Genomic DNA, 14,091 nt, shown 5'->3' with positions numbered 1-14,091 from the left:
AAATGAAGAAAAAGACAAAGAACATACAGAGAATGTTTATGTAGTTGTAGGCAACCCACGTCCTAAAAGCATTTTCAACGTGTTGTTAACGCATGTGAAATATCAATGCGTTGACAATGCGTTGGTTGCGTTGTCAACCGCAAAAGTCATGTATATTTGAACTGCCTGGCTTTCCATACATTCCTGATTCCTTACTCTATCTTTGGCTCCATGCGCCATGCGTGAGCCACCAAATTTACATAGGCCTGTGTGCAACAGGGTCTGTTTTAATGGCCTAGGTTATGAAACAGCCTCATTTTAAATAATTTGAAATAAAGAAAACAACTTATTATAGACAATTAGTATGAAAAAACAGCTCCATCGTGTCTTGAAAATGACCACTATTGTCAGAATTATCACTAGTTGCGTATTTCAAACATCTGCCATAGTCATACAGAATGTAGGCTATATATATAATTTATATATATGATTTGAAGAACAGTAAACACTAACATACGGCAGCTTTTAATTGATGGCTGGGAAGAGTGTGTGTACCTTTGTGTGTGTGTGTGTGGGGGGGGGGGAACAGTGTAATAACTACATGTTAGACAATGGCTCCCCCATCTGTTAACACAGAGTAATTTTAGCATTTGGCACCTCCTGCATTAAATAAATGCAAGAACAAGGCCTCTTAACCATTGAAAGCTGTAGGATGGAGCCAAGAGAAATATCATGTTTTTCATTCATTACATCAGATGCCTTTTTTCTACTAATAGCTACACAATACTATGTGCCTGGGGTCTCACTGGAGCACATCTCATTCCAGCCCTGGGCTTTGAAGAGGTTCCTGTCTGAAATAAAGTCATTCATTACCCTTCTATAAAATGTTATGCCATGTTTGTAATTTAATTCTACTGGCATAACCTGTGATCCATATGTCAACAAAACCCACTGCCAAAATACAAAACAGAAAATTGCTATGACCCTAATTTGTTTGACAGGTCTTTTATATACGGTTTAACATTAGACAACTATAATTTATGATAAATAATGCTTTGTGATGTTGTGAGTGTAATTCAGATGGTCAAAATTAAAGTGCTTTGTTGTGCATGTCAAAAATGTTCCAGGGCTGAATTGCGAGTCCTACGTTGCAAGCATGAGATTGTTTGTCTTGGAGATTATGTTAAAAAGTGTCATTGGTTGCTTGTGTCACCACCAAGTGAGAGCAAATTATGTGACTGACTTACATGAATATTGTTTCAGCCAATCTCAAAGTGGCAAGGTCTCCATGTCAGAAAGGTTTCTGAAATGACTGAAAACAATCAGGAATTAATTTAGGTCCTTTAAGTAAAAGTAGCAATGCCACAATTACAAGTAAAAGAACAAACCTACTTTGTTATATTATGTAACTCAAGTAAAAGTAGGTTACATAATCTAATCAGCAAAATGTACTTCACAAGAGTACTCAGCATAAAAAATGTCCCATTTTAAAGTAAACTATTCCTTATATATTATTGGTTTACCTGTAGAGAATGTCTGTACTAATGTACAGTGGGTTATTACTGGGCACATACAGTGCATATTCTGACCAGACTCTAACTCATAGTTATGTTATTTTAGTATATAGTATTATTTAATTATGTCTTATTCCATTTGTTTTTGTGATCTATCTATCTATCTATCTATCTATCTATCTATCTATCTATCTATCTATCTATCTATCTATCTATCCATCCATCTATCCTCACTGAGGTACAGCTACTATACCGTTACAGTTAAGGTTAAGTAAAGTATTCAGATAGTTGTAAGTACTGAAAAAAAACACAAGTTACAAGTAAAACTCCTTCCTTCAAAATGATACTAAAAGGTATGTAAGTATAATTACAAAAAATTAAATGTAAAAAGTACTCCATCCAGAAAGAATATCCTCTGTGACTGTTTATTATTAATATATGTATATACCGTATATTATAATTATTACTTATTGTATTTTAACTCTTACAACTAATAACTCATTATGAATTCCTCTGTTGATTATATTCTCCATGAATCAATTGAGTAGTTTGTGTGTAAAGTAACCAGCAACTAAAGCCAGATGTAAAAAAGTATTCCTCTGAATTGGAGAGGAGTAGAAGTAAGGAAAAAAGAGGAATAAGAAGGAAATACTCACTTAAAGTACCTCAAATGTGTAGTACTTCATTAAATGTACTTAGTTACATTCCATCATAGCAAACTGAATCAAAGTAATGTTAACTACAGCTCAACACAAAAATGTGTGCTTACGTTACATTTGTACTTGAGTACATGTTCTTGATTTATTTACTTATAGTACCTTTAGCTTTCATACACTGTACATTGGTAAAATTGGCCTGCAGGCTTGCTTAAAAAATGCTGCCACACAAAAATGACACCGACAAACTGTTCTTCTTCAACGATGAATTTTACTGTCAGGTCTTACAGTACACCTGGATGTGCACCAGTAGGAAACTCTCGCGTCACAGCTGCGCCAATCCAGTGATGTTGATGTTACATTAACATCACACTGTTTACACTGTAGCGTGCTCAGCTAGCGCCAACTAATGACCTGCGTTTAACCGCTCCGCTGACATCCACCTCCTCCAAGGCTGATGTTTCATGTAAAAACCGTGCCTGCCCTGACACGGGCAGGGGCGGACATTGCCTTTAAACGCGTATGCTCCAGCCGAAGACTCCGGTCCACCGTCACCTCCACCTCGGTGACCCAGACGGAGCCGCAGGACGATGTCAGCAGCCGTGGCGGCGCTCGACATGACTCGGCACGGTCGGAGTGTCCCGGACAGCCGGGGAGCGGAGGAGGGAGAGGAGGCACCACCACTGCTACTGCTAATGAGATCTCCGTAGACTTTGACCAGACACGGGAGGCTTATAAGAGTAAAGACTCATTAGAGCTGCTCAGAAGTTTGGTGGTTTTTAAACTCTGCTCCTATGACTTCCTGGTTGATAAGAATAAAGAGGTAATGAGGTGCTGTCTTACCGTGAAGCCCGGCCTTTAAGCATGGAGTCTGTTTGTTAATGGGATTTTACTTGTTCAGACGACTTTATGTTGACAGTATATTAAAGGGTGGTATAATTGTTAACGCTTATATGACATTTTTTTTCCTATTGCATACGCGGGTAGAAGGACCGTCGCCATAGAAACAAAAATAGGTTTTACACTTGACCAGACGCCAAAAAATGTGTTATTATCACTGACTAACAAGCAGTATATTAAGATAGGCACATTTAAATGGCAAACTCCGTATTAATACACACAGATAACTCTATATTTATTGCTGGCTGACGGCATGAGCCTCTGTCTTATGTGTAACACCCACCTCTCAAATTACAACCTGTTTTTCCAAGCCTGCAAGTGAACCTCTCTGCAGGCCATGTTACCTAACCTCAGTTAGATGTCAGATCAAGTTATAATGTTAATGTTCATCTGGTGATAAGCAGGACGTAAATGGATTGGCGACAATTATTCATTCATAAAAGGGTATTTCTTTCAGCCCATGTTGCGATGCATGGCGGTACAGTGCTTTAATGGACTCTGCCTATCAGTCCTAATCTAATCAGTGGAATCTATGGAAAGCTTGGCTGTGGTTGTGGTTGTGAGAGCAAGTATAGCTACACCAAATGTGAAGTAGTAATCTAATCTTGTATGACTGATTTTCAGTGTAGCTGCTCTCTGTCCCTGTTTTAGCCTTACATGCCATGTGTTGTTTATAGCTCGAGGGTAAGAACATTTGAATTTTTTTGCTTATGGAAGACCAACTGACCTGTTGCCTTCAGAAACATGCCTAGACACAGCCTTGTTTTTAAATTATAGGGACATAATATACCTGTCAAAAATCAAAGGTTTATAATGTCTTCTCCTTTTCTGCTCAGATAATGGATCTAGGTAAGAAGATCATGGGCCAAAAAGGCTTCAATCAGTTCATGAAGATGACATTTTATGGCCAGTTTGTAGCTGGTGAGGACCACATGGCCATCAGGCCGCTGATCCAGAAGAATCAGGCCTTTGGCGTTGGCTCTGTCTTGGACTACAGTGTGGAGGAAGACATCACCCAGAAGGAGGCGGAGCAGAAAGAGATGGAGTATGAAAGCTGCAATATTTTCATACATTTCAGTAGATATCACATACAAAAAAGATGTTTTCAAGATTTTTTTTTAAAGTTAGCCGAACTATTGGTGTAAAAACATAAAATCACAAGATCAAAAATGGTCACATAAATGCACAGATCTTGTGCTGTTTTAATTTAATAATGTAAACTGACATATAGACAGGGTACATTACAGAGTATTTTCCCCATTGTTTGATGCCAAAAATAGGTTTATTTTAATATGCCTCCCAACCAGGAAGTAAACACTCTCTCACAACATGATTTGTTAGCTCAGTCATGGCCCCTCATTCTGGATGGGCAGGCTGGAGAGAATTTCTCACTCGTTAGGAATCCTGTCACATGAGTAGCACAAGGCAGTGGCTATCTGAGCTATTAGCTGATGTAAACTGGATGACAGTACAAACCTTATGCAAGCAGTCCATCTAGGCAGCGGCAGCCGCAATGCCACTTAAGTTGTAGATCTGTGCATTCATGCATTGTGAGTAATTAGGACATCTCATAGTCCAAAATAAAATTTGTACTTTTCTGCCTCTTTGAGGAATTGCTTCATAGTCGAATCAGTAAATCGCTAAAGTGTTATTTGATGCCTATGTCATTGAAGTGAAAAAGACAAATTCCCTTGTCAGATTTACTAAGCATAATACTGACCTTTGGTAAACTCAAACAATATCTCTAGGCTTTTGAAGGTCAGGCACAGTGAATAAACAGGGCTGTTAGGCAGTATATTTAAGTATCTGGTGTTTAAGTCTGTTGACATAAAGTGACAGCTGACTGCAATGTCATCTTTTGTCAGACAGATTGCCCTCTATAATTGTGTCATTGTGTTATCACATTCTGTAAGGTGAGGTATGCAAGCCCTTTGCTATGACTTTTTCGACCCTTCTTGTACTTACTCAGTTTTTTTATACTGTGTCACTAGTAACAAGATATCTCTGCACAGCTTTGATATACTTTGTCTTGGGGATGCCTGCTTGGAAACATCAAAGCGGTATCAAACCTTAGCCTAGAAAGCTTTTGTTTGGTGAACATACACCTTCAAACCGTAAAGCAGTAGGACAAGGCACATTAAGCCAGCTTGATCTCAGACAGCAGGGTTTGACAGGAGCTCCAGTGATCTGTTAAGATAGCAACAACAACATTAGTCAGTTCCTTGCAACAGAAAGAAGATATAAGGAACAGAGAGGCAAGTCCTGGCTTGATGTTGAGAGCATGATACTTACAATTTCAAGCTGTAGTCACGTAGGTCATTTTAACTCAAAATATATACACCTGATTTTACAGTTAAGATTTACTTAAGGATGTGGAAGGCTGTTACTGACATTATTTAAACACAGCTGCCAATAACCAATAAATTGTGTCAGTAGTCAAGTTCCATTAAAAGGTCCCTTTTTATGAAAAAGATTACCAATAATCAGTGCTTCTAACACAATTCACATTTTTGGCAGTTTAACACAGAAAATGTTTGAAACAGAATTTAAATCATTGTGTAGTAAAAACTGGAACCAGTGTTATTTATCCCAGCTATTCAATGCTGCTAGAAGTCTGAGATTTGTTTGTAGTCATAATAGATCAATATGGCTATTACTTTTACACTTAATTGATTAATCATTTAGTCTAAAATATGCCAGAAGCAAGTGAAAAATTAGTCATTGTGAAGGTGACGTCTTAGTAGTAACGTGTTTTATCCAATCAATGTCCAAAAATGTTTAGTTTATAATAATGCAAAACAGAAAAGCAGCAAATCCTCACATATTGAAAAGCATTTTTACTTGAGACATGGTTCGATTATAAAAATTTTCTGTTGTTTGACTTGAATGAATTAACTGACAAACTGTTTCCACCCTACTAGTTTGAAATATTAATTAAGGGGCCCAAGGCACTAAATAAATCAGTCAGTGTCAAAGGGATTCCATTGCAATTTAATTCAGACTCCTGCAATAAAAATAACGTTAATGTTAAAAGAAGACAACTCCCTTTATTTTCCTGGCTTCGAATCCTATTGACATCTCTGATGTGTACCATGCTTAGTGTTTAGTCATCTGTTTGGTTACATGAGCTCCCCAGTCCCCTGTGATGAGGGGGCAAATAGGTCAAGTGTGATGTGATGCTACAACTGCCCTCTCTGGAGGGTCAGCAAGATGACAGCAGGACAGTTCAGCTTATATAGGGTCACTAAACACAATGTCAGCCTCTGGCATGCTATTGCCACAAGGCCAAAATGTTCACAGAAAGAATACAAGTTCCTAAATTCAACTTTTTAAAAAAAAACATTTTTAACGTTGCCCAAATGAACTCTTCTTATCCTTTTCTATTTCTCCTAATTCAGCTCATGTGTATCCACTGCAGAGAAAGAGAGCATAGGTAAGCTGCCTCGTTTGTTCTCATTTGTGGACACAGTATATGATGTAATTAGAAGTAATAGGCATGCAAATTTGTTTTCCCCCCCAGGCGGGGACCACAGAGAGAAAAAATATAAAGCGCACAAACAGTTCGGTGATCATCGTGAAGGAGTGACTGGAGCCCGCACTTATTTCTACGCCGATGAGGCCAAATGTGACCAGCATATGGAGACCTTCATCAAATGCATCAAAGCATCTGGTAAGGTTACAAAAGTTTTAACTACTGTATATCAGTAATACAACTTCACAATATGGCTGTTTTGGAATGTTGTGTTAATGTTGTAACCCCTCAACCAATTGACAGGTGGTCTGGTTCTGTTATCCACAAAATTTCTTAGATGCAGTCTTTAAACATGCATTTGATTTATTTTGAAAATAAGTATGTTTGACCTCTAGGTGGGAGTTCAATGGACGGTTTCTCTGCCGTCAAAATGACTGCTCTTGGACGACCTCAGTTTCTGGTAGGCACCAAGACTGTGATTAAAAAGTCAATGCACTAGTTTAGCTAATACTATCGTGAAAGGGGTGTGGTGGAGTGACATCTTTCTTTTTTTTAAGCTTCAGTTCTCAGAAGTCCTGGTGAAATGGCAGCGATTCTTCTCCTTCCTGGCATCACAGCAGGGAAAAGATGGCATGGAGGCCTTAGAGCAGAGGCTGGAGCTGAAACAAATGCAGGTGGAGTTTTTCCTCATCTGTTCTCCTGGTGAACTTTAATTATAGTGGTACATGGGTAATCTCTACCATATGCTACATCCAATGTTATAGATCAATTTCACATTCTTGTTCCATACACAATATGAGGCTGTTGCTTGACTATGTGCCTTTTAGTACTTTAGATCTTCATGTTCATTTAGGAATTCCTGACCAAACTGGGTGCAAAAGGAGACTTCTATGACTGGTTTAGTGGGAGGAAAGAGGAATCTTCAGGGTAAGCATGAACACATATGAACAAAATAGACAAGAAATATATGTGAAACAATGTCAGTGTTGCACAAATTGAAAATATTTCATTATATTCCAAGCAATTTAGAGGAAACTTCATTCAATTATAAAATGCAGGACAAAAAGAACAAATTGTGTTCTGGTGGACTGCAATGCATCACAGAACAATCACCACTATTCCCCCAACATGCATAACAAAACACATTTATCATAGAGCATCTTCATAGTTCACTTTATAGCACATGCTCAGTATTGTACAATATATGTGTTTTTTAAAGTAATAAGTTATTGGATTTGCTAACATTTACTGCTGAAATGTATGAGTATAATTCATTTTGAGGCATAATATACAAAAACAACACAGGAATTAGAAACACACCTCATACATAAATCTCATAAAAAGCGAGAAACTATTTTATTACAATTGTATTAAAGTTAATCTTGAAGTACTTTACCTTTCTATGACAGAACCATTGACATGCTCGACTGGAACAGCCTGATAGATCATAGAACAAATATATCGGACCTGCTGGTCATCCCAAATGTAGAGGTCAGTAGCATGAAACACTGAAAGAGAGAGGAATGTACTGTAAATAAATGCAGTTTAAAGAATTTCTTTAAATATAATTCAAGAACCAGACTCAAAGGAGACAATAATTTAGTTGCTACTAGCTGATGTAATTTAAAAGTAAATGTTTTAAATTACATGATTGATTCCTTGCTGTCAAGAAGCCCTTGTAAATATTAAGTGTTTAGGCAAGTTATCTCTTGACCTTGGACTAAAGACAGCTGAAGGGTGGGTAAAGTGAGAAGCACTAATAGGTATCATGCTGTGTGATGTTGGGTTCATTAGCATCTCATAGTGTGCACTCTCCTGGGTTGTTTGCCCAGCTAGGTGAGCTGGAGCCTCTGCTGGAGATGTTCACTATAGAGGAAGAGAACCAAATGAAGAGGATTTTACAGCGCATGGACGTCTTAGTCAAGGTAAATGCGCATTTACTACAAGGGCTGATCACTGTACACAAATAAACACACAGTAACAATTTGTTGTTAATTTGCAAGGCACAAGCACTTATAGTTGAACCAAGAGTGGCATCTTTATCACGACTGCAGCATGTTTATTGGTTAAATATGTCTGTTGTCTGAGTTATCCATGTTTATTAGTTAACATGCCACAGCAGTGGAGTGATGATTCATAGCAAGCTGTGCTTTCTTGGTTATCATGATCATTTGAACAGAATACATACACTTACTAATATGAATAGATAATTTTCAGGTCAATACAGAAGTGGTACTACCTTTTGTGTGAAATCTGTATTATACATTGTCATTGCCACTGCAACAACTGTAACACAAGAACAAAAACAAATCTAAGGTATACAATTCAATTCATTTTTAGTTAAACTAATGCATAATAAATACTCTTAGGCGATATTATACTATATACATTTTATTTTGTTTTTTATTCCAGCATGCCATGGAGAATGGCGTTCGCTTGATGGTAGATGCAGAGCAAACCTACCTCCAGCCAGCTATCAGCAGACTGACATTAGAGATGCAGAGGACCTACAACAAAGAAAAACCTGTCATCTTCAACACCTACCAATGCTACCTAAAGGTCAGAATCCACAATTCATGAAAAATACCAGAGATGCCAGATCAAAAGTATAAATTATGTGCATGCAGACACAACAGTTATAATAGACCTTTTTCACAGCAGCCATTTTGACATGAAATAGTAGGGTAAACACAGGTGTTACCAATGATACTAGTTCATTTTCAGTCAGGGGGGCTACTATTGTAAATGTTGACTCACTGGAAAGACAACCTTAATTAGAATCATTAGTTATACTTTTGTTTACCCTACTATTTCATGTCGAAATGGCTGCTGTGAAAAAGGTCTATTCCTGTGATGAAGAACACACTACGACAAAGCTTGTTACTCCAGATGTCAACATGTAAAGAGATTACTATGAGTCAGCTGAGTTGAGGATATAACAGCGTCATGAAGCAGAGGATAATGTTAGAGGGAAGTTTGATGCTTTATTTATTTATTTTTTTTTAAATACACCATTTCAAATGAGAAGCTGTTTAAGTCACAGTAGAGTGTCATTCATGCGATTAACATCCTTTTTTCAACCTTATTATTATTCTCTCAAAAGTACATTGGCTTACCATATTGTCAGCTAATACATGCAGTACTGTAGAATAAAGATAACAAATACTATATGTCGGATAAAATATAAATATATATAAAATATATAGGTCATTGTGGGTCCCACTTGTCTCATGTAGTTACTGTCTGTAATAATACACCACTGCTTTGCTGCTGACGTTACCATTTAACGTAACGCAAGTTCTCATTTAATTTTTATATAATTTTTATTTAATACTTATTTTTGTCGTTGGTTATGATAGGTGGCCTAGTCTTTGACAGGTAGAATAAATAGGCTGATACATGATGTAAGTGTCAGTGTATTGTGCAGTAACACATCATTTGGTTCTGTAATTGTTGACTAGTTAGTAGTTGGTAAAAATGGGAAATGTGCTGAGCTCAATATTCAACATTTTTGTATTTAAACTTGAAGGACTTGATTATGCTTAGTCTTTGCTAAAGTGTGAATGATCGTCTTTTTTTGCTCTGCAGGAAGCCTATGACAGTGTAACTATGGATGTAGAATTGTCTCGACGTGAGGGTTGGCATTTCGCTGCCAAGCTGGTGCGTGGGGCCTACATGTATCAGGAGCGAGAGAGGGCCAAAGAGAATGGTTATGAGGACCCTATTAACCCTGATTATGAGACTACCAATTGGATGTACCACAGGCAAGAGGCTTGTTTGTTTTGTTTATTAACTGACGACTCTTTTAGCCAAGCTAAGTTTCTTCTGAAGCTGCTTTTACTATATCCTTATGCTAGTTTAAAGATAAATGTCATGTTCAAAGATTACCCAGGAAAGAACTTGTGCCACTCTGATTTTACCATGTGGGTCCCAGATTTAAACTGGCCACCTTCTAGGCACAAACCTGCTGCAATGGACAGCACAGGGATTTAATTATTAGATTCTTCAATTGGAGTTTCTGGGTGCAACATCTAATGTCAGCAAGCTTCCACCCTGTTGAGTTGTGCAAACTCCAGAAGCTCCAGGGGTGCTGTGTTGTAACAATTTTAACAATCAAAGAAATCACCCTGTGGAGATCAATATGTTTTTCACAAAAAGAGGAAAGACCACCCTCAAGTATTCAATTAGATTTTGAGGTAAACATAAACTTAGGACAGACAAAAAGTTTGGCTGATGGGCTACAGCACAGCATGAGTTGGTGTGGTGGTGAGTTAAGTACATGCATATTAACACAGCTACACTAGCAGGAGAGCAGAAGGCAGAGGTCCTTCCTGAATGGATTGGTTCAGATTTGTGGTAAATATGTTCAGTGATTTGGGACATTTTTCCATTAAGCTGTGTAAAGACTGTCCTGCAACACATGATAAATCTTACATGCTAATGAGAAAGATTTGTTTGGATGGGCTATGATGCAATGTAAGCCACAATATGCATACACTATATTGCATATTATATTTTAATAGTATACAGTGAACAGTTTAATAGTTAATTTGCCTTCCTGTGCGTTTGTGTAAGGTGTCTGGACTATGTGCTGGATGAGATTGCACTCAACAGGAATGCCAATGTGATGGTGGCTTCCCATAATGAGGACACAGTGAAACACACCTTGAAGAGGTACGGTTTCAACTTTTAGATATATATATACATATATATATATATACACACATATATGTCAACTAAGTTATTAAGTCTATCTCTCTCTCTCTCTCTCTCTCTCTCTCTCTCTCTCTCTCTCTCTCTCTGTCTTTCAGAATGAATGAGCTGGGTCTCTTACCCACAGAGAACAAGGTGTACTTCGGTCAACTACTGGGCATGTGTGATCAGATCAGCTTTCCACTGGGTGAGAAAAACACGCACACACATGCTCTAGCTCAATAAGAAGCCACCGATGTTTGCTCCCCCACGTGAGGATGATCTGACAGGTTAAGTTCAGCCTCTGCCGGATCTGATCTGATCTGTATGTGCTGCGCTCCCCTTTAACTGTCACCTGTGTCTCTTAAAGGCCTTTCAGATACATACCTCACAGACCACTTGGAGTGCATCAGATGCACATGTAGAAGTCAGTCTGCTGCCTATAACAGGACATATGAACTGAGACACCTCGGTATTGACAAGCTGTCTTAACAAAGTGCTGCTGCTGCTGGCTCTCACCACTTTGTTTGTCAGTCAAAGACAGACACTGTGGCGGCAGGCAGTTGTCTGTCAATGTGAGGCTCAAGTTGAAACGGCCTTGACCAGTATTGATGTAAACCGACAAGTGTTTCTTGGCCGTCGTTGAATCTTTGAAGTTGTTTTGTGAAATAAAGCACATTAGAGTTGAGATCTTTATTATTTGTCTGTCACTTAATCCATCTTTTTTCTTAATAAAAGGTGCCATGTTCAGTTTTTGCAATTTTGTTTTCAGGTATGCTGAGGCTTAGGAAAATCGTTTCATGACTTTTTTTTTGTTTTATCGTATCATGTTCTGATGTTTTTGCCAGTGCTTGTGCATTAGTTAAAAGCACATTCATTTCCTTGGATTTGAAGAGAAAGCCCCAGCGAAAACAGTCACAGTTTGTGAGCCTGACTGGCAGATAACAGCAGCTCCTCTGATTCAAATGCAGAAAAATGAGGGTGTCTGTGCAAATGCAGGAAACCTGACTGATTAGAAGGATTGTAGCAATCATTCAGCGAAGGAAGCCAGTTGAGATGAAGTTCAGTTGTGATGTGTTCTCTGGAGTTTAGAAAAAACCTGTTAAAACAATGTGCTCCTGAAATTCCAAGTAGTCAATCAAAAATCAGATTTTAACAGTCTCTTCATGAAAAACGTTTATGAAATATTCTAATGCATTTAGATTTATCATCTTCATCCATATCATGCTACAAAGCCCCCCTTTTTCTTTTGTTTTCTCCCATCAAATCATCTTCAACCCCAGGCCAGGCCGGATTTCCCGTCTATAAGTATGTCCCCTACGGGCCGGTGAATGAGGTGATGCCCTACCTGTCTCGGAGGGCCCAGGAGAACCGAGGCTTCATGAAGGGTGCCCAAAAGGAGAGGGAGCTGCTGTGGCAGGAGCTGAAACGCAGAGTTGCCTCTGGGGAGCTTCTCTACAGACCAGCGTACTGAAAACACAGAAGAAGAAACAAAAGGAGTGTGTCAACGTGTCAAGTTTTTTTTTCCCACTTTTTTTCATCTTCCCTGGTTGACGGCTGCTGCTGTGGCTGTCTGTTCTGTCTCTCCCTCAGCACAGCTCTCCCTGGTTGTACATCACCTGTTCTATCCTGTCCTGGAGTTTTCTTGCTGATGGACTGTTTCGGCATGTCACTCTCTTTTTCTGTCTTCCCACTATTGTTTTTCTTCATTCTGTTCTTCACTGATGTTACCCACCTTCACCCCCTCATCCTTTCTTCTCTGCACTGCCCATGTTCTCTCTATTTCTTTTCCTTATCCGCCTCTGCATCCATAAGTATCCTTCATTTTGTCTTCCCGTTGTCTATAGAGCTCTGGTATCCATCAAGTGGGCATCTTTACTGCTCCAAAAGGACTCCCTAAAATGTCAACGAGACCGTGGCGGGCGTCTGTTTTTATCACCCTATTTATCTTGGAGAGGGATAACAATAATAAAAATAACAGGCTTGATTTAAATGGTAGTAAAGGAAACATCAATATTCTCCTCCTATATTATGTTTTTTTGACTCTTGGACAGCCACACAGTACCCCAAGGAGGATTCTCTGTACTTTGTTTGAAGTTGTATTGCTGGTTTGAAAATGATGCCTGTTTATGAATCAGTGAGAAAGTATAAACGGTTTCCATCCAGCACATCCCTCTTCTAAGAGTGCGCAATGCTTTTGTTATTGTATTTACTGGAGGATGCTATATTCTTGGTCACTGAGGTGTTACAAGAGAACATACGGCGTTCGGTATTCAGTGAGTGAATCTCCTTTTAATACAGACGCCTGCAAGACTGGCGGGTTGTGGGTTTTTTTGTTGTTTTTTTTTTCATGACAAGATAATATGCAAGGAAATAATAACTTAGAGGGTTGGTTTTGGTCTTATTGCGTTTTGATGGTTCAACACTGTGCAGTTTTTACCTCTGACAATGTAAATATGTTTGAATCAGGTAATGCCGTCTGTTGGTTTTACATGTCTCACTTTATGGACCTGTGAAATTGCTCAATGAATAAATATGCATTGTTTGAATATCAAAAGTCAACTTTTTGTTAAAAGAAGGACCGGATGTTATTGACTGCAGTGTTGTAGCTGTGAGCTATTTTGTACAGCTTGGATTGTTTGGGGCTTTAATTCTGTGACATCCTCCGCTCGGTTATTGATACACAATTAGTATTTGAGTCAGAGGGTAACCAAGCTTCATGATAATTATGGCCTTGTCATTTTATGAGAGAAGTCAGTGCTCTGTAGACCATCATTTAATTACCCATGATGCTACGCTCAATACAGATCACAGAAATTGGATGCATTAATCATTACTCAGAAGAAACTTTAGTGGCTGTTAAGTTTTACTGAGGCAA

At 38.5% G+C, this 14,091-nt stretch overlaps 1 protein-coding gene across 2 annotated transcripts; it reads left to right on the top strand.

The window, feature by feature from the left end:
- The first annotated feature begins 2,513 nt into the window (after nt 1-2,513).
- prodhb (proline dehydrogenase (oxidase) 1b) lies at nt 2,514-13,770 on the top strand. 2 transcript variants are annotated; one of them, XM_051422903.1, is made up of 14 exons: nt 2,516-2,972; nt 3,886-4,094; nt 6,448-6,482; nt 6,570-6,719; nt 6,917-6,981; nt 7,079-7,195; nt 7,375-7,448; nt 7,931-8,012; nt 8,354-8,446; nt 8,934-9,080; nt 10,110-10,285; nt 11,097-11,195; nt 11,333-11,421; nt 12,497-13,770. In XM_051422903.1, the coding sequence occupies exons 1-14, from the start codon at nt 2,607-2,609 to the stop codon at nt 12,685-12,687; spliced, it is 1,893 nt and encodes a 630-aa protein (XP_051278863.1). In that variant the 5' UTR covers nt 2,516-2,606; the 3' UTR covers nt 12,688-13,770. The 2 variants fall into 2 exon arrangements, with proteins under 2 accessions (XP_051278862.1, XP_051278863.1); XM_051422902.1 differs by having other exon boundaries at nt 2,514-2,972; nt 6,448-6,719.
- The last annotated feature ends 321 nt before the right edge of the window (nt 13,771-14,091 follow it).

This window comes from Dicentrarchus labrax, unplaced genomic scaffold, assembly GCF_905237075.1.
Source record: "Dicentrarchus labrax unplaced genomic scaffold, dlabrax2021, whole genome shotgun sequence".
NCBI lineage: Eukaryota > Metazoa > Chordata > Actinopteri > Moronidae > Dicentrarchus > Dicentrarchus labrax.
This window is presented reverse-complemented; position numbering and strand designations above follow the sequence as displayed.

Excerpts from the sequence above, each read along its gene's own strand:
- prodhb (XM_051422902.1), top strand. The coding sequence starts at position 2,607 with ATGTTTCATGTAAAAACCGTGCCTGCCCTGACACGGGCAGGGGCGGAC. Across the intron at positions 4,095-6,447 it reads GCGGAGCAGAAAGAGATGGA|CTCATGTGTATCCACTGCAG; the intron begins GTATGAAAGCTG and ends CTCCTAATTCAG. Across the intron at positions 7,449-7,930 it reads AGGAAAGAGGAATCTTCAGG|AACCATTGACATGCTCGACT; the intron begins GTAAGCATGAAC and ends TTTCTATGACAG.